The sequence below is a fragment of the Callithrix jacchus genome, chromosome 1 (assembly GCF_049354715.1).
Source record: "Callithrix jacchus isolate 240 chromosome 1, calJac240_pri, whole genome shotgun sequence".
NCBI classification, from domain to species: domain Eukaryota; kingdom Metazoa; phylum Chordata; class Mammalia; order Primates; family Cebidae; genus Callithrix; species Callithrix jacchus.
Window position 1 is genome coordinate 158697160 of NC_133502.1, and position 20165 is coordinate 158717324.

Here is a 20165-nt window from a genome sequence, read left to right on the forward strand (position 1 = left end):
TGTTGCCAATGCTTTTGGTGTTTTGTTCATGAAGTCCTTGCCTACTCCTATGTCCTGGATGGTTTTGCCTAAATTTCCTTCTAGGGTTTTTATGGTGCCAGGTCTTATGGTTTTGCCCCAGTATAGAGATAATAGTGGGAAAATTCTTATGGACTTGATACCTCAGATGGTCTGAATGGAGAGATTTATTAATAAGTCATACTTTTTAAAACTCTTCATAAAGATGTATGTAAAGTTCAGAAACTAATAATTATGTTGCTAAGCATTAAAAATAAATGTAGTTATTTCATCCAGCCAGGGTAGACAGGCTTTTTTGAGGGTCTCTGATGGTTCTACCATCTAATTCAACCATGCTGGTTACCATGGAAACTTACCTTCTGGCTTTTCTTGAACATCTGAAATGTGGGTATTCTTCTGATGTGACAAGTTTCAGCTAGCTCCTGGGAAAGAAAAGAAAGGGCATAAAGTTACAATATTGGTGTCCTCTCTCTGTACCAAGTATATTCTTTGGTAACTTCTCAGGAGGTGTGTCTGAAAGTACAAGGAGACCTGACGCTTTACAGACTCTCCTGCTATGAACTTTTCTAACATATCCTTAAAGCCTCTAGGAATGTCACAATGATTGACATGAAACGATTGATAAGAAATGATTGTTACAGCATTCCTTGGCTTTTTCATCCCATAAAACAAGGAGGTGGGTAAGAGATGGAGGACACAACAGAATAGATGCTTAATAGCAAAATGAGCTGCATTAAAGAACCCTGTGAAAGAGGGGCCCCAGTGGAACTCAACATAAAAAATGGCTTATTGCAAAAAATAGAAAAGGGTAAACAAATCTTTATAACTCTACTTGAGACATGGGATGCATCATCATCTAGCATTTTAAGTAAAGCTTACGCATGTTTTTCTTTGAGGTCCTTCACTGCCCATCTTTGTGAAAGATTTGGAGCCAAAAGATAAGAAAATATACCAGTATTCCAATTGTTTTAATCTACTCCAAACTACTTTCAAATGTTAGTTTTTGTTTCTCTTGTTTAGGAGTCAAAAGAAAATTAGTCACCCACAGGATCAACAGAATTGGACATCTCTCTCTAATATACCAATCATTTTACTGGCATTAAATCTCTTGCCCTGCCACTGACAGCGCATGTGCATGCGCGCACGCGCGCGTGCACACACACACACACACACACATGCATGCACACCTGAACACACACTATATTATAGTTTTTCATGACCACATAAGGGCAACAACTGATATATAAATTACCATTAGACAATTATGCATTTTGTTCTACCTTAAAAGACAATGAGCTATAATAAAAAAGCCAGACAATAGCATAGGTTGGCAAGATGTGGAGAAATCAGAGCTCTCATACATTGCTGGTGAGAATGTAAAATGGTGCAGCTGCTTTAGAAAACAGTTTGTCAGTTTCTCAAAAAGTTAAACCCAGAGTTACCATATTGCCCCAAAATTCCAATCCTGGATATATACCCAAGGGAAATGGAAATTTTGTTTACACAAAAATTTGTACACTAATGTTTATACCATTATTTTTTTTGAGATGGAGTTTCACTCCTGTCACCCAGGCTGGTGTGCAATGGCGTGATCTCGGCTCATTGCAACCTCCATCTCCAGGGTTCAAGTGATTCTCCTGCCTCAGTCTCCCGAGTGGCTGGGATTAGAGGTGTGTGTCACCATGCCTGGCAAGTTTTTGTATTTGTAGTAGAGATGGCGGTTCACCATGTTGTCCAAGCTGGTCTCAAACTCCTGGCTGCAAGCGATTCACCCGTCTGGGGCTCCAAAATTTCTGAGACTACAGGTGTGAGCCACTGTGCCTGTCCAAAGTACTGATACATTCTATAACATGAATGAGCCTTGAAAATGTATGCAGTGAAAGCGGCCAGTGACTAAAGACCACATATTCTATGATTCCCTTTATATGAAATATTCAGAATAAGCAAATCTATAGATAGATTGTGGATTTGTGGTTGCCTAGGTTTGGGGGATGGAGGATGAAGGGAATTGGGTGTAACTATTAAAGTGTATTCTGTTTCTTCTTGGAGTGATGAAAGTGTTCTAAAATTGATTGTAGTGATGATTGTGAAACTCTGTGATCTAGAAAAGATAAAGAGGTAGTCATCCTAGCTGTGTATTCTGAATCTGTAGGTTATGATTCATCCTAAAGGGCAACTAAATCTAAACACTTACACTTTAATGAAGCTTGACAGAAATGGAGAAAGGGAATTTCTATTATGCTCTAGGCACCATGCCATATATTTAATGTATTTTATCTCATTTTATCTTCTGTTAAGTGTTATTATCCTGTTAAGAAACTGAAATTTATGGAGGTTGAACTATAATAGGTCACAAAATCATTTAAGGTCAGAATGGTAGATGTCATTTTTTTCATTCTCAAGATCAAATGCATTCTAACATGTGGATAGTCCATCTGTTGTTACCTTTTATCATTATAAATTAACAAATATTAAAAATAATAATTTGTAGAGACATTGTGTGTATTAACAAGACACATTTTGTTTGAGGTTGTGGGGTTATTTTTTGAGGGAATGGGATGAGGAAGGATGGCTTCAGAGACAGGAAGAAGGGATTTCTGGGAATTTCTTGTGATGCTTCCAACACACACACAAAAAGCATAAGATACAGCAAGAGGAAAGCGAAATACACTAAGCTGTCTGTAATGCACTGAGTTAGGTTCTAGAAATTGATTAACAATCTATCACATGGATGAAAACTGTCTTTTTCCTTGAGCCCAACGTTAACAGATTGCTATGGTCTCCCTAGAGCAACTCTGCTGAGGAAGATTCTGGGGCAGGGCCCAGAGCAAGTGGTGAAGAATGCTGGGATTGATTAGTGAGGCCTGCCACAGCATAAGAGGGGAGAGGGGTATCAGGAGAGCTAACTGTTTTTTGCTAACCTTTTTTAAAAAAAGTAATACAAAACATACAAGAGCATAATGAGGCAGTTTACTATAGTTTATGTTAAAAAGTGAAATTCTACTTGATTTTAAATTGATCATATATTATTAATCACTGAGACAGTGCTATTTAATTACAATGCATTTGGATTTTGAGTATGTGCAAGGAAGATTTAAGATTCTTACCGGAGAATTGTTCACATCTACATTAGCAAAAAATACATTCTGGTATTTCACAGACATTGCCTTCAAAATAAAAAACAAATATTTCCCATTAGTTTGGTGTTAATATTAAAATATACACTAGAAGCATCTCTTCAGTAGAAACAAAAAAATGAACAAAAAGTTTGTTAAAGAGGACTAAGCATCATTCTGGTATTTCACTACAGCCTAGAGCTTGAAGCATCAAGTCAAATGCCAGGTGATGCTAAGGTTAGATGATGCAAGGACCAGTGACAGAAGCAGAGTCATAAAGAACCAAACTGAAAATTAGTGTTTCAAGGTTGGCAAAGAAATAACGGAATGTGGGTGGTGGGTCCAGACTTACCTTGTGGGGTGGAGGAGGAATGGATAAGAGTAGCCTTCTCCTGGGAGAGCAGTTGGGGGAATCTGTCTTCAGTGATCTTTGAGATACAGTTCTCTGAACCATACTCTACCTTCTCTTGCTTAGCATTTTGGGAGGTGCTGGTGCTGCTGGTGGTAGAAGGCTGTTCTGCTTGAAGTGATTTCAACATTTTAATGCTGGTCATTAGTTTAATTTCTTTGCATACTTGTTGCCATCTTTCTGTGCTCTAATATGTGTGGAAAGTAGGTTTTCCAAGTTCCATTGCTAGCTGACTTTCAATCAGGTTCTTCCAATGGGAATTATTTGCAGGAAATGGAAGTTGGGAGGAGGGAACAAGTAATTCTCTTCTACTTCTGTTTTGTTCTGGAATCATCTTTGGTAGTGGTAATGACCATGGTGGTGGTAGTGGGTCTAGGGTAAGCAGATGTGGCAGCAGCCACAGTAGCAGCAGCAGCAGCAGCAACAACAACAGTGGCCTGTAAATGTCAGCTCCTGGGTGTCTTTTCACATAGCCGTGTTCATACCTTATGGACACTTGATGTCATCTTGATTTGTTTGCTTAAAATTATATCTCATGAATTTCTGGTGGCTTATATCTGTTGATCTAACTTGAAAATGTTTCCTGACTTTGATCTTTTCTTTTTCTCTAGAAGTCACTGCTCTAGTTTTGGAAAAACATGTCATTACTGTCATTTACCCTGAAGGGTTTCCTGCCTTCAGTCTTTCCAACCTATTCTTGTGCAATCTCCAAACATATTTTCTTTTGTTTATCTAAGATGAACGTACCATCTGCTATCCAAAAGTATTCTCTAAGTACCACATTTGATTGTGGCAAAATCCTTCTTAAAATTGTCTATTTGACTCTCCACAGCAAGTCGTTAAGTTATAGCACAAGATCCTACTCGATCTGGCCTTAGCTTCCTTTTTGAGGCTCATTTTTTGCCACTTCTATTGCATACTACATGTTAGCCTCACAAACAACATATTGCCTTCCCCTGATCACACCATACAATTTGTCAATGAAATTATAACCTCTCCTTTTCCAGAAATCTTCTTTTCAGGAGTCTATGCCTAGTGATCCTCTTAACCCAGGGTCAGCAAACTATGCCCTGTGGACCAAATCCAGCCTTCTACCTGTATTTTAAATAAAGTTTTATTGGAACTACTTGCCCATCTGTTTTTGTGTTGTCATTGGATTTTGCACTATAGCAGGAAAGTTGAGTAGTTGTGACAGATATCATGTGGTCTACGAAGCTGAAAACATTTTCTGTCTTGTCCTTTACAGGAAAAGTTTGTTGACTCCTACTCTTGCATTATTAAAATCACTTCTTAAAACCCACATTTTCTTATGATTTATTGATTTTTTTTCTTGTTGCCATACATCCATTAGCAGTTTCTTCAGAGGGATTCTGTGGGTAGTAAACTTTTGGTTTTTGTGTGTCTGAAAATGTCTTGAATTCTTTCCCTCTCTTGAATAATGGTTTTGCTTATTAACTTCCATTTCATCATCCTGGAGAGCCTGGAAAACAAAAGTGGTGAAGATTTCTTTGCCTTCCTTGCAGCTAGAGTTCTGGATGCAAATTTCACTTCACCAGTCGGTGAGACTTGAAAGGCAGAATGAGACAGAAGCTACTTTCTTTTTATTTTTTGGTGGAAAGCAATGTTGTCAGCACTGGTTGTGCTAGAGGCAAACAGTGGTGGCAGCCAGACTCAGGGTCTAAAAATCAACTTCTTAGATGTCCAGAGGCCATTGTGGCTATAGCAGCTGCCTAATCCTGGTTCTGACTCTCTGAATGCTGCTCTGTTGGTGGTTTTTTAACTCCCAATCATGGCCTCCTGTTTCCCGTGACTTCTGGTTATGGCAAAGTTAGAATCTCCACAAGTGGGTCTGTTGTGTTCTAGAGTGGTTCATGGAGTTTCTGTCCCGAGCCCATTCACCTGGGCTTCTGATGATTTTATGAGCATTTAATTCCTTGTATTAAAATCCACTTCTAATTTGGCTCTAATATGGTTTTTGTTTCTTGCTTTGATCTCTGACTGATATAGTCATCTAACCTTTCTGGCACCAAGGACAAGTTTCATAAGACAATTTTTCCACACACTGTGGGCAGGGGGATGGTTTCAGGATGAAACTCTTTCACCTCAGATTATCAGGTATTCTATGCTTATAAGGAGTGTGCAACCTAGATCCCTCCCATGTGCAGTTCACAATAGGGTTTGCACTCCTATGAGAATCTAATGCTGCCACTAAACTGACAGGAAGTGGAGCCCAGGAGGTAATGCTTACTCACTGGCCCCTCACCTCCTGCTGTGTGGCCAGTTCTAAACAGGCCATGGACCCATGGACTGGTACTGGTCCATGGCCCAGGTGTTTGGGACCCCTGATTTAGAGGAAGTAAAACCTTCCTCCAACCCCCTCATATACTATGAGTTAAAAAAAGTATGCATATGATACAGGAATATCTTCTCTTACAAAAGTTCAAACTTTACAAGAAAAAGCAAAATATGAAATTCTCCCATTCACAACCTTTTCACAATTCTCACTCTTTTTTACAAAAAAAACTTGTTTGGTATGCATCTTTCTGCTCCCCATTTGTTTGCATATACAAATTATTTATGTATATGTGTATATACACATGTTTATATACTCACGTATGTACTTATATGTACATATATGTGTCTGTTTTACATAATTGGGGCCATACTCTATACATGTCTTATACTGTGCTCTTTTTACTTAATAATATGTTGTCCCTAAGAAAAATTTTAAAAAATATGTTGTCCTAGAGATAATTCCATATTTACATGGATCCACTTAATCCTATTTTATTTCTTTTTTGAGACCAAGTCTTGCTCTGTCATCCAGGTTGGAATGCAGTGGCATGATCTCAGCTAATTGCAACCATTGCCTCCCAGGTTCAAGCAATTCTCAATGCCTCAGCCTCCTGAGTGGCTGAGACTACAGGTGCATGCCACCACACCCAGCTATTTTTTTGTATTTTTAGTAGAAACAGGGTTTCACTGTGTTAGCCAGGATGGTCTCAATCTCCTGACCTCATGATCCGCCCGCCTTGGCCTCCCAAAGTGCTGGGAATACAGGTGTGAGCCACCATGCCCGGCCTCTACTTAATCCTTTTAAACATCTGAAATATTTCACAGAGTGGATGAACCAAAATTTAAAAACTATATTAGCATTAACCTGGATTCCCACAGGAAACAGATGGCACAATCAAATTAGGATAATTTGAATTTTGTTTTGTTTTGTTTTTACAAAGGGACTACCTATCTCTATTAAGGTAAGAATGGGCATAGGAGGGGCTGCAGAAGCTGTTAACTGCCCTTAGGGCCTGAAGATATGAGAGAGGGAGAGGTTACCAAGACGTAGATTTCATTATATTTTGTGGTAATGCCTCTTATTGGTTATTGGAATTGGATCAGCTCTGACTTTGTGGCCTGTGGGTATATAGTACATTTATATCCCTGAAACTGAACACTAGCTATTCTCTGGCAAAGTCAAGGAAATCCTCTTTTCTTAAGTCTTGAGTGTCAGCATGGTAGGACCTGTCAAATACTAAAATGTTCCCTCAGAATATTCTTTATTTTTTATTTTTAAATACAGTGAGGACTTCACTATGTTGGCCAGAGTGGTATGGAACTCCTGGCCTCAAGCAATCTTCCCCTTCATCCTTCCAAAGTGCTGGGATTACAGGCATCAGCCACCATGTCTGGCCTTCCCTCTGGATATTCTAAGAATTTTAGGCAGAGAAGGAATGTTGTGATGTTATGTAGCCAGTTTCTCTGTTGGAATATAAGTTCATTTTTAATTAAATATCAGATTGTGATTGTGGTTAAAATTAACTCAGCCTGTGACGGAGGCTCGGGTGGATTTTAAAAAGTTGAAATGTTAGAACAGTGCTGAAAATAAACCAGAGTATTTTTAATTGTACAGAGTATTCTTTATATTTGAAGGAATAACATTCACAAAATTGACCATAAAAACATGTAAAGTTTTATACAATAAGGAGAAATGAAGGAAAGTGCCCTGAGATTCTTTCTGTAGTATGTTAAACCAAAAATAAATTTAAAAAATGGTAAAAAACTGTTAGGTAGGCTATTACAGACATTAACCAGATAAAATATTGTATAGATATTAAAAGGTTCATTTGGAGACATAAAAAAATGAATCAATGTGTAGTATGTGGAAAAAGATCTGGATATAAATATATGATTGGAACTCAGTGGAATATTTTACAGGTTATTTTACAAAGTAAATCAAGGACAAGAAAGGAATGTGCAAGGCAAATTATTTGCCTAAATGCAACATTGTATGGACCTGGAGGACATCTTGCTAAGTGAAATAAGTGAGTCACCATAGAATAAATACTGCATGATTCCATTTTTATAAAGTATATAAAATATAGTCAACTTACAGAGGCAGAAAATATAATGGTGGTTGTCAGGGAATAGGGAAGAAGTAAATGAGTTGTTTAATGGGTATAAAGATACAGTTGTACAGGATAATTTCTAGAGATGTGATATACCAGGGAATCGTCAATTGCTTGTTAGGAACCAGATTGCACAGCAGGAGGTTGAGGGACAGTGAGCAATCACTACTGCCTGAGCTCTGCCTCCTGTCAGATCGGCGTGGAATTAGATCCTCATAGGAGCAGAACCATATTGTGAACTGCACATGTGAGGGATCTAGGTTGCACTCCTTATGAGAATCTAACACCTGATGATCTAAGGTGGAAGAGTTACATCTTGAAACCATCCCCACACCCCCACCCTCACCCCTAGTCCGTGGAAAAATTGTCTTCCACAAAACTGGTCCCTGGTGGCAGAAAGGTTGAGGACCACTGTGATATATAGCACAGTGCTTATAGTTAACATTAGGGTGTTGCACACTTAAAAATTTAGTGTAGATTTCATGTTAAGTGTTCTTATCACACATACACACACACACACACACACACACACAAGCAAATGTACACAAGGTTTCATTTGGAGATGATGGATATTTATTATGGTAATGATATTGTGGGTGTATACATAGGTCCCAACATCATCTGTATACATTAAATGAACAGATTTTGTATAATAATTATACCTCAATAAAGCTGTAGGAAAAATGACATAAAGATGTATGGTTTGTTCTGTTAATAAAGTTGATGAATTGGGAGAAATTTATTCTTTTATGTTATATTTTAAAACAAATATCATATTTATCTGTATTACAATCCAATGTTTGAAAGTTCTGAACTCTTGAAACTTTGGTAAAATGTCATTGAAATAATATGAAGAATCCATTAATTTGTACAATTGCACTCTTATGTGCATCTTGGGAATGTTCCTTTCAGAATTACCCATGGACAAGGAGTATTAATCTTCTGATACGTACACTCATTATCTACTTAGATCTCAGCCTATTATCTTCAAGTTAATCAGGGTGCTTCAAAAAACTACAGCTCCATAATGGCTCATAAGTGCCAAACTTTTAAGAATTACTGGGGAAAATATCCTGGAACTTTAAGTTTCTTCTAAAACTATGAGATAGATAGTGGTTGTACTTACATGAAAAATAGGGCACATCCTTTTGCAGGGACCACACCATGTTGAAGAAAATTCAACCACTGCGAGTTTATGTCCAGCAGCTGTCAAAAATGTTTTAAATTCATTCTGAAACCAGAAAGTAAATGAAGAAATGTGCATAATCACTGAATCTCATGACATTTTGTAGAGAAAAAGATGACAGCTTAGTTTTGGTTTTGTTTTTTTAGAGGTAGGGTTTCACTATGTTGCCCAGGCTGGTCTTGAACTCCTGGGCTCAAGTGATCCTCCTGCCTCAGCCTCCCAACGTGCTGGGATTACAGGTGTGAGCCACCATATCTAGCCATGTTAGTGCTTAAAACCCTTAACCAGCTATTCCATCCCATTGTTCTCTAGCTGACCTCACCTTTTCTAAACTTCCTTCATGTCAACTATATTTCTTTGTAAGTACATAGAAATGATGGAAGTCTATGCACCAAAAAGGTTGGTAATGGAAGTTGATAATGGTGGTTACCTCTGAGGAGAAACAGGTTGGGATGGGGGCTGGAGGGTGGGGGTGAACTGCTGTTCAGGGCAGATATCTATAGTACTGGATTTTTATTAAACAAGGGCCTAAACATGCATGACTAGTGAAATTTAAAAGAAGAAGAGCTAATCTCATCCCTTGAGTCATTTCTTGTTTTCTGGGAGAAGTGATCATTATTACAGCTACAGTTAAAACCATGCATTTAAGGATTTGACATGTCTGTTGTTGAATGTCAAGTGAATTTCCCATCAACTTTGTATCATCTAAGTAAATAAAGGTTTCCCTTTCTGAGAACTCAGATGACTGCATCTAAATTTGCTTGCTTTATGAAAAGTGACTAGTCCTACACTACTATTTCATGCATGGTTGATCTCCTCAAGTCCGTACAGAACTTAATCTTGATTCATTCCCATACCTCACATGATCCCTAACTCACATGGTAAGTGCTCATAGAGTGTTTTCTTTATTTTTGTTTAAATTTAATTTTATTTTTTGTAGACAGGGTCTGGCTCTTCATCCAGGCTGGGGTGTAGTGGTGCAATCTCAGCTCACTGCAGCCTCTGCCTTCTGGGCTCAAGTCATCCTCCCACCTCAGTCTCCCAAGTGCTGGGATTATGGGTGTGAGCCAACTCGCTCAGCCTGAGTGCTTTCTTTATGAAGGAATGATTTGCTAATATATAGTACTCTGTTCAAGATTTTTCCTTTTTTTACTGGAATTGTAAGAATTGTAGCTAATTTACTCTGTGCCCTATATTCTCTCCCATAATATTTACAATCACACCACAGTGTGTATATTATTATTATCTCCATTTTACAAATGAGAAAACTGAAGTTCACTCTTTACATGTTCAATTAGCTTGTGAGTGGTATAGTTGGGATTGGTATCCCAGGCAGCCCGACTCCAGTTCCCATTTCCTTAACCACAACACAAAATCCTCTCCTGAGTTATTATAGAATTAGGACTTAATTTCCCTTTTGCTGGCCCTAATTGCATGTGTGCTTATTCCTGGACCAAACATTAAGAGGAGGGGGGTGGGGTTGTTAATTGGATTAAGTCAGGCAAGGCCTATCCTCACTATGGATGGGTTTTATTCCATATAAATGACATGTGATATGGTTTGGCTGTGTCCCCATCCAAATCTCATATTGAACTGTAGCTCTGATAATCCCCACATGTTGTGGGAAAGATCTGGTGGGAGGTAATTGAATTATGGGGGTGGGTTTTTCCCATGCTATTTTCATGAGAGTGAATAAGTCTCACAAGAGCTGATGGTTTTATAAAGGGCAGTTCCCCTGAACATACTCTCTTGCCCGCCACCATGTAAGACATGCCTTTGCTCCTCCTTCACCTTTTGCCATGATTGTGAGGTCTCCCGGCCATATGGAACTGTGAGTTCATTAGACCTCTTTTTCCTTATAAATTATCAAGTCTTGGGCATTTCTTTATAACAGTATGCAAATAGACTAATACAACATACCTGCTCTATAATAGTCTTGACAATTATGTTGCTACTTTATTTAGTTTCAATCAGGTGAAAGTGATGACTCAAAGAAGATGCACTCTCTTTATCAATGTTCCTCTAGGATGGAGTAACTAACTTTCCAGAGAGCCATGCCAAGCCTTTATTTCTCACTTGCTTCTGAAGTTATAAAGTAGATGCCATCCTCACAAGCCACAACACTCTTCACTTTCCAGTAGTTGTTTGGGTGTGAGCTGGCCTATTTGGATCCATGAACTTGACTTAGCTAAATTATCTGAAGGGAATACTCTCAAGAATAGGTATTTATTTAACATATACCTATTGAGGTTTATCCTATGCCAGGTACTGCACAAACTGCTAGGATACCACTGTGGACAAGAAACAAAACAAAACAAAAACTATCCATTCTGTCTCCATGGAGTTTACATTTAAGAATGGGAAGCTCACTGTAAGGTCAATAGGTAATATTTATAGTATATTAGTGATAATTGCTAATAAAGAAAAGAAAATGAGATAGGAAGAAATAATGGGGGTTGAATTACAACTGTAGTCCAGATGGCCAAGTTGACTCAAAGAGAAGGTGTCATCTGAATAAAGATAGGATGGAGAGCAGGGCCTTGGGAAAGGTCCCTGGGGAGGAGAGGAAATGTCCTTTGAGGGAATAAGGCTCTGGAATATTCTGTGACATTCCCAGAACATTAAAAAAAATAAGTGTCAAAAGCATTAGCAAATGTGTGATGTTTCAACATATTTTCTTATATCAAAGTTACAGGGCAGTGCTCTCTTTTAATCTGGTCAGTGTCATTTTTGTGATCTGCATAACCACGTTTGGGGAAAATGTCACAAGTCTAAATCTGAGGGTACTCATGGACATGAGGCTCAGGCCCTAAACCCTCTCCCCTCCTCTGACTCTTGACTTCCTGTAATGAGGGCAGGAATCAGAATGTCTGGTTTCTAATGCCCACACCACCTCTTAAATCAGGTACCCCTGAACTTCTCTTTTAGAGGCAATTTTCTCCTTTATAAATCAATGATTTCTCTGTCCTCCACATGAATTTAGATTTGTTGTGACAGTAACATTGGGCAGTGGGTAGAAGGTGGCTCTACAAAGTGCCCACCTAAGGGATTATTGATACTACTAGTCACAATTTTCCCACCCCATTCCACATCTGGGGTTTCTATTCTCTTTTCCAGGGTAAGAGAAAAGATGTGGGCTCCCTTACTTCCATGGAATTTTCCAGACACAACTAAGGTAGAATCCATGGGATCAGATACAGGATGTGATATGCTAGGAGCTGGCCTGGATTCACCTGAAGTCAGAGCAGGAAATAAGAGTCCAGGAGGAAGAAAACCCTTCTTGACCAATTTGCTCTTTGGCTAATTTTCTAGATAGTACCGTCCCTCAAGGAACAAGACGAAGAGCAAGAATTTAAAATTCTCCCCTTGCTACAACACAGTGAAGGACTACTGGGTAGAGAGAACACATTCTTAAGTTTTTTCACATCGTTTCTCAAGATGCCCACATTTGAAATATTCAGTGAAGCCAAATAAATACTTGCCATGTCTTTAATAATCTGCACCATGATTTACATCAGGAAAGTGTTGATGAAAATCCCCTGTTGGTTTAGTTGGATCACTGTAGCCGTCTCCTATTTATTACAGTATCTGCCTGGAATATGCAGGTAACCTCTCTATGACATCACTAAACAACCTGGAACTTCGGCAGACTTTGGATTTTATTTCTCTTTCATGCCTTGACTAGTTCACTTGTGTCCAGCCAAGAATCAGAAAACTGAGGGTCTTATATGCAGAATCGGCAATGTGTTTGCCTTATTTTCATCTTTTATAACCCATTTCCACATATCCCTCTCCCTTCTCCCATCCCTCCATCCCATTGCCAAATGAGAAGCAAGCAGAGTAATGTTAAATAGATGAGATTTTCACTTAAGAACTTGAAGATATGATTTTGCTGTTGAGAAAAATACTAAAGTCTTAGCCCTTTAAGTCCTGTAAATTTGATTTCATGAGTCATAGATTCCCTAAACTGTGTTATTTTGCTCTAATTATTTAGACAGTAAAGAAATGTCACTTTTATGCACTAGATGAAGGGTTGGCAAATGTTTTCTCTATAGGATCAGATACTATTTTAGCTTTATGGGCCACCTACACTCTTTGTTGCATGTTCCTCATTTTTGCAAGCTTTGAAAAATGTAAAAACCATTCTCAGCTAGTAGGATGTGCAAAAAACAGCATCACTGTGCTCACCCCTGCACTTGATAATTTGTCATTTTCAGAAATTGATGCCAGAAAAAAATCCTGAACATGGCCATGGCCAATGTTCCTCAAATCTATGGAGCAACAAAAACAACCAAAATGGGAAATAGTAAGTTCTATAATAAAATAAAAAATAGCAAAATCCTTCTTTCTGTTTTTCTGTGTATCCAGCTCTGGGCCTTTATTGTTGCATGAAAACTGTCAGATGAAGACAGTGGCTACATCTGTAGAGGTATTCGAAGTATGCATGTAACAAAATATTGCCTGTACCCCATAAATATGTAGAAGTATTATGTATTGATATGGTTTGGCTGTGCCCCTAATCAAATCTCATGTTGAATTGTAGTTCCCATAATTCTCAAGGGTTGTGGGAGGGACCGGTGGGAGATAATTGAATAATCAGGGTGGTTCCTCCATACTGTTCTAGCGGTAGTGATGGTTTTATAAGGAGTTTCCCCATTTGCTTGCAAAACCAGAGAGAGAGAGAGAGAGAGAGGAGAGAGAGAGAGAGAGAGAGAGAGAGTGAGCGAGAGAGAGAGATTGAGCGAGCGAGAGCGAGGGAGCTAGTTAGTAAGTACAGCAAATTTCTAGTCCTGGAAAAATTTCCTGGCCTAGTATTTTCTAGAAAAGAGCAATCTGGGCCTTCCCTTTGCACTTGACTGCCTTCTTTGTTTCCCTCACATGTTTTCCTAGACTCATTTCTTACCTTATTGTTGGTCTCATGAAGCTCCAAGACAGTCTGGGTGGAGTCACTTTTTAAGAAGTCAGTGTTGCATTTTTTTGTTTTTGTTTTTTTTTAAAAAATTTAACCAGGAAGAGAATCCTGAGAGTGGGTTGGGACTTTTAAATCTTGAAAAATCTACAAGAAAAACAGGCTGGAAAGAAAAGAAGTAAAAAGAGAAAGGAGGGAGTGGGGAGGAGGAGGGGGAGGGGGGAGGGGGAGAAGAAAGCTGGTAAGAGGAAAAAAAGAAAAAGGAAGAGCAAAAGAAGGCAAAGCAAAATAAAAGTTAAAAAAGTAAATGAAAGATGGATGAAAAAGTAATTACAGACAGAAGATAAAGAACTTATGAATAGGGGTCGGGCAGGGTGGCTCATGCCTGTAACCCCAACACTTTGGGAGGCCTGAGGTAGGTGGATCACTTGAGGTCAGGAGTTTGGGACCAGCCTGGCCAGCATGGTGAAACCTCATCTTAGTATACTAAAAATACAAAAATTAGCCAGGCCTGGCGGTGTGTGCCTATAATCCCAGCTACTCAGGAGGCTGAGGCAGGATAATCACTTGAACCCAGGAGGCAAAGGCTGCAGTGAGCTGAGATCGCACCATGCACTCCAGCCTGGGCAAAAGAGTGACACTCTCAAAAACAAAAACAAAAACAAAATAACAAAAGCCAAAAAACATACAAGTAGGACTTTCATTACGTAGTCATACATAGACATTAGCATCACCTGGGAGCTTGTAGATAGAACTGTAGAACTTCCAGTTCCATCCCAGATCCACTATAATCTGTGTGATTCTTGTGCACATTTATGTTGGAGAAGCACTGTTCTAGAGACAGAGAATTTCTAACAGGGATATGGTTCTGTGGACCTGTGAACCAGCATCATCAGCACCACTTGAGAACTATAAGAAATGCCAAATCTCAGGCCCCACCCTAGACCGGCTGACTCAGAATTTCTGAGGGTAGGGCTAATAGTGTTAACAAGCTACTGCATGCTCAAGATTGAGAACCACTGGGCTAGATTTGTTTTTAAACTACTGGATGGGTTTATGTTGCTCAGGTGTACTATGTCTTCAACACCATGATGGCTCAAGATTACTATTCAAAATATTTAACAATTTGAGTGGCTTGGATGCTGATCAGTCAGAATAAGCAATAGCTATGCATCTGCTCAGCCATTTGCTCTGCCAACCATAACCCTTTCAGTTTCTGGATTTGGGGGAGATCCAGCATGTTATAGGGAACAGATTAGGTCAGCCTCAGTGAGGCGGGACATGGGAATTGGGGGGGCAAAGCCTATTTATCAACCATTCAGTATTTAAATAATTTTAACAACCGCTATGTACACTGCTGTGTGTGTCAGCTAAACGTTAGCCTTGTGATATTGATGATAAATTCAACAGCTGCTCTTCCTAAATGCCATGTAGTCAACTGCAACAAAGTGATTTATTTATTAAAAAAAATGTTTATTTGAAATTAGTGGCTGGGCACAGTGTCTCATGTCTTAATCCCAGCACTTTGGGAAGCTGAGGTGGGCAGATTGCTTGAGCTCAGGAGTTTGAGACCAGTCTGGGCAACGTGGCGAGATGCCATCTCCACAAAAAACTAAAAAGTTAGCTGGGGTGTGGTGGTGCATGCCTGTAGTCCCAGCTACTCAGGAGGCTGAGGTGGGAGTATCCTTTGAGCTTGGGAGGTCAAGGCTACACAGAACCATGGTCATGTGACTGCACTCCAGCTTGGATATAAGAGCAAGATCCTGTCTCAAAACAACAAAAACAAAACCCCAAAAAACGAAATTAGTATGTTTGCTTGGAATATCAGCATGAACATGGGGCTCTTTGACACATTTACAACCTTCAGTGGCCCCCTTACTATTAGGAAGAAAAACTATGCTAGGTTCCTGGGCCAATAGCTCATCTCAGAAACAGGACAGGAAAAAGCTCTATTAATTGAACAGCACTTAGTGCTGGCTCCAGGTGATTGAGCAGGAGTTGAGGGGATAGATGCCGTGGATAGTGCACATCTCGAAAAGTGTGGAGAAAAAGAAACCCACGAGGCTAAGAATTGAACAAAATACCAAGACAGAAAAGACCATTCTCACTCTTCATTCAACCCCTGCAATTTGCATTAAGGGCTATGAATGAATTCACATGTGCAAAAACTGTGCCAAGGACAAAGTGTTCCACAAAAGTGAGTTATGTAGTATTATGGCAATCATCGCCAGCATGGGCAAACTCATGCCTTTGGCTTTTGTAGGCTGTATCTTTGTATGCCGCTGTGAGATATGCAGAAATTGATCACAGTAAGGACAAACATGTACATTATTATCTAAAACTTTGTAGATTATGATCCTAAAAGTCCTTGGATTTTCCTTCAGGCATGAAAAGAGCTGGAACATAGAAAAAGATGTCAGGGAAATGCCTGCCTCTCTGTCATAAACAAGCACTTAGAGTAAGGGAGATGTTACATATGGGTCAGTTTAGAAAAATGACTCAGCAAACATATTCCATGAAACAGAAATGAACCTCAGTGTGCCCTTACAAAACCAAGAAATGGGGACATGAATGTTAAGAAAGAATATCAAGTTTTAATGATTTAGCAAGAAAATAAGTAACTGTGATAAATTCAGGAAAACTGCCTCATTGGAGCAGCCTGTTATTGGGAAGGGATAGAAAAAGGCGAGATGGTATTATTTTATTTTATTTATTTTATTTGCCAGGGTCTTCCTCTGTCACTCAGGCAGGTGTGTAGTGGCACTGGTAGGCAGGTTGCCCCATCACTGCAGCCTCAATCTCCCAGGCCCCAGCCATCCTCCACCTCAGCCTACTGAGTACCTGGGACTACAGGCATTCATCATCACGCCAGCCTAAGAGATGGAGTTATTAAAGAGGGTCCCCAAATGCTTATTGCTTGTAGACAGAACTTATATCGTGTTATCAGTATAAGAGCCATTTTTAAAAAAAGTAGGCTGGGCGTGGTAGCTAATGCCTGTTATTTCAACATGTTGGGAGGCTGAGGCAGCTTGATTCCTTGAGCCCAAGAGTTCTTGACCAGCCTGGACAACATGATAAAACCCCATCTCTACCAAAAATAAAAAAAAATTATCTAGGTGTGGTGGCATGTACCTGTGGTCCCAGCTACACAGGAGGCTGAGGCAGAAGAATGGCTTAAGCTCATGAGGTCGAGGCTGCAGTGAGCTGAGATTGTGCCATTACACTCCAGTCTTAGCAACAAAGTGAGACTCTGTCTCTAAAAAAATGTATATATGTGCCATATTATTAATAAGATAACAAATCAAAAGCATTTTATCAATCAATTGATATAAAAATACTTGTGGGGAGAAGAGGCAGGAATATATAGCCTTGTGCTTCTAAAATTTGAAGCTGGAAATATTTGAAGCAAACCTCATACTTCTGAAGTTTGGAAATTATTGTGCTAGAGTATTTGAAATAGAAGTCACAAGCCACATTATTAAAATTAGGTTGTATGATTAGAAATTGGAAGCAGGGAACAGACCCAATATTCGTAGTTTTACATAATAAAAGGAAGGGAAGAGATTATGTGTTTTTCTATTTTCTTTTTTGTTTTGGAGAGTGAGTCTTGCTTTATTGCCCAGGCTGAAGTGCAGTGGCAAGATTTCGGTTTACCACAACCTCCGCCTCCGGGTTCAAGCCATTCTCCTGCCTCAGCCTCCCAAGTAGCTTGGATTTCAGGTGCATGCCACCAAATCTGGCTAATTTTTGTATTTAGAGTAGAGATGGGGTTTCACCATGTTGGCCAGGCTGGTCTTGAACTCTGGACCTCAAGTGATCCACCAGCCTTGGCCTCCCAAAGTGCTGGGATTACAGGTGTGAGCCACTGCACCTGGCTGAGATTGTGTCATTATGAGGAGATTTATGTTAGGTAGACCATTTCTTATTTTATTTTATTTTATTTTGGAGACAGAATCTCACTCTGTTACCTGGACTGGAGTGCAGTAGAGCAATCTTGGCTGACTGCAACCTCTGCCTCCCAGTCCCAATTGATTCTTGTGCCTCAGCTTCCCAAGTAGCTGGGACTATGAGTGCGTGCCACCACACCTGGCTAACCATTTCTTCTTTTATAAGTCAATGAGATAAAATTGATTGATTAGTCAGCATGGGTGCAAACTAGCTGCTGTAACCAGCAGAAAATAATGAGAAGTAAAAGAACATTCTCATTACAAAAAAAATGAGAAGTAAAAGAAAGGGTAGTAATTCAGGTCCACATGCATTAGCACACAACCAATTCTGTATCTTTCTTTTTTTTAATTTTTAAGTTCAGGGGTACATGTGTAGGTTTGTTACATAGGTAAATGTGTGTCATGGGGGTTTGGTGTGCAGACTGTTTCACAACCCAGGTATTAAACCTAATACCCATCAGTTATTTTCCCTGATCCTCCACCTCCTCCAACCCTCCCCCCTCTGGTAGGCACCTTGTGTGTTGTTCCCTTCTATGTGTCCATGTGTTCTCATCATTTAGCGCCTACTTATAAGAGGTAACATGCAGTATATGGTTTTCTATTCCTGCGCAATTCTGTATCTTGTATGTCTTGTGCCACAATAATGTGGCTTAGTGATATGATACCATCTTATAGCAAAAATCTTAGCAATAGCAGAAAAGCCTCTGGAGGGAAATCATTTTAAAGCGTTATTTATTTAAAGCAGATTTTCATCCACTTAGTTAGTTCTCTCTTGTTTTTTTTTTTTTTTGAGATGGAATTTCGCTCTTGTTACCCAGGCTGGAATGCAATGGCGCGATCTCGGCTCACCGCAACCTCCGCCTCCTGGGTTCAGGCAATTCTCCTGCCTCAGCCTCCTGAGTAGCTGGGATTACAGGCACGCGCCACCATGCCCAGCTAATTTCTTCAAGAATTTCACAAAATAGTTTTAAGAATAACATGTATTTGATGAAAAGATGAATACACATTTTTAAAGAAAATTTGGTTCATCAGGGATAAACTGAATATATGAGAGTGGTCTCATAGGATTAGAATTCCTCTTATCTACTAATGCTTTACTCGTGTGTTTGTGGCGATGCTGGTGTCAACACACTGTGCCGCCTACTCGATAATGGTGATAAGCAACTATGCTACGAACGAATGATATAGTTGACCCTTGAACAAAATGGGTTTGAAATCATGGGTCTACTTATATGTGGATTTTTTTCAATAAGTATTTTAGAAAAATTTTTGGAAATGTGCGACAATTAAAAAAAACTTGAAGCCAAACTGCACAGCCTGGAAATATTTAAAAAAAAAAAAAAAAAAGAAAAAAGTATGTCATGAATGCAAAAAACACAAGTAAATACCAATTTTATCATTTACTACCGTAAGATAGACACAAATCTTTTTATTTATTTATTTTTTTGAGATGGAGTCTCACTCTTGTCACCCAGGCTGGAGTGCAGTGGCACGATCTTGGCTCACTGCAACCTCCACCTCCCAGGTTCAAGTGATTCTTCTGCCTCAGCCTCCTAAGTAGCTGGGATTACAGGTGCCTGTTACCACATTCAGCTAACATTTGTGTTTTTAGTAGAGACAGGGTTTTGCCACATTGGCCAGGCTGGTCTCAAACTCCTGACCTCAGGTGATCTACTCACCTTGGCCTCCCAAAGTGCTGGGATTACAGGCATGAGCCACCGTGCCTGGCTAACACAAATCTATTATAAAAAACTTAAAATTTATCAAAACTTACATGCGTGAGCCACTGTGCTTGGCTGACACAAATCTATTATAAAAACTTAAAATTTATCAAAACTTACATACACAAACCGATTACACATGGTACCTTTCATAGTCGAGAGAAATATGAACAAATGCAAAGATGCAGTGTTAGATCATAACTATGTAAAATTAATTTAGCACAACTCTACGATTATAATAGTTTTGTAGCCACCTCCTATTGCCATTGTGGTGAGCTTAAGTATTGCAAGTATTCCCTTAAAACACTATGAGACGCTCATCATCTCTGAGTGAGCAATAGTCACTCCAGTAAAGTGTGTATTACCATAAGATGTGATCGCTGGCAGTTCTTGCATATTTTTCATAGTGTTTAGTGCAATACTATAAAGCTTCAATAACACCATGAGACCCAT

General features: G+C 39.3%; 1 protein-coding gene across 8 annotated transcripts in view; it reads right to left on the reverse strand.

Annotated features, from left to right (window-relative positions):
• Window positions 1–12825, reverse strand: part of TXNDC8 (thioredoxin domain containing 8) — a 41570-nt gene extending 28745 nt beyond the window's left edge. The window contains exons 1-4 of one of the 8 annotated variants that reach the window (XM_035254370.3): window positions 12618–12815; window positions 9076–9180; window positions 3126–3185; window positions 375–440 (exon numbers count right to left, since the gene is read on the reverse strand). In XM_035254370.3, coding sequence (XP_035110261.1) covers window positions 375–440; window positions 3126–3185; window positions 9076–9180; window positions 12618–12641 — 255 coding nt within the window. In that variant the 5' untranslated portion in view covers window positions 12642–12815. Of the gene's footprint in view, window positions 1–374; window positions 441–3125; window positions 3186–9075; window positions 9181–12617 lie in introns of all 8 variants that reach the window. The other 7 variants (XM_035254351.3, XM_017975449.4, XM_017975444.4 and 4 more) reach the window with 7 other exon arrangements.
• Between the last annotated feature and the right edge of the window lie 7340 nt (window positions 12826–20165).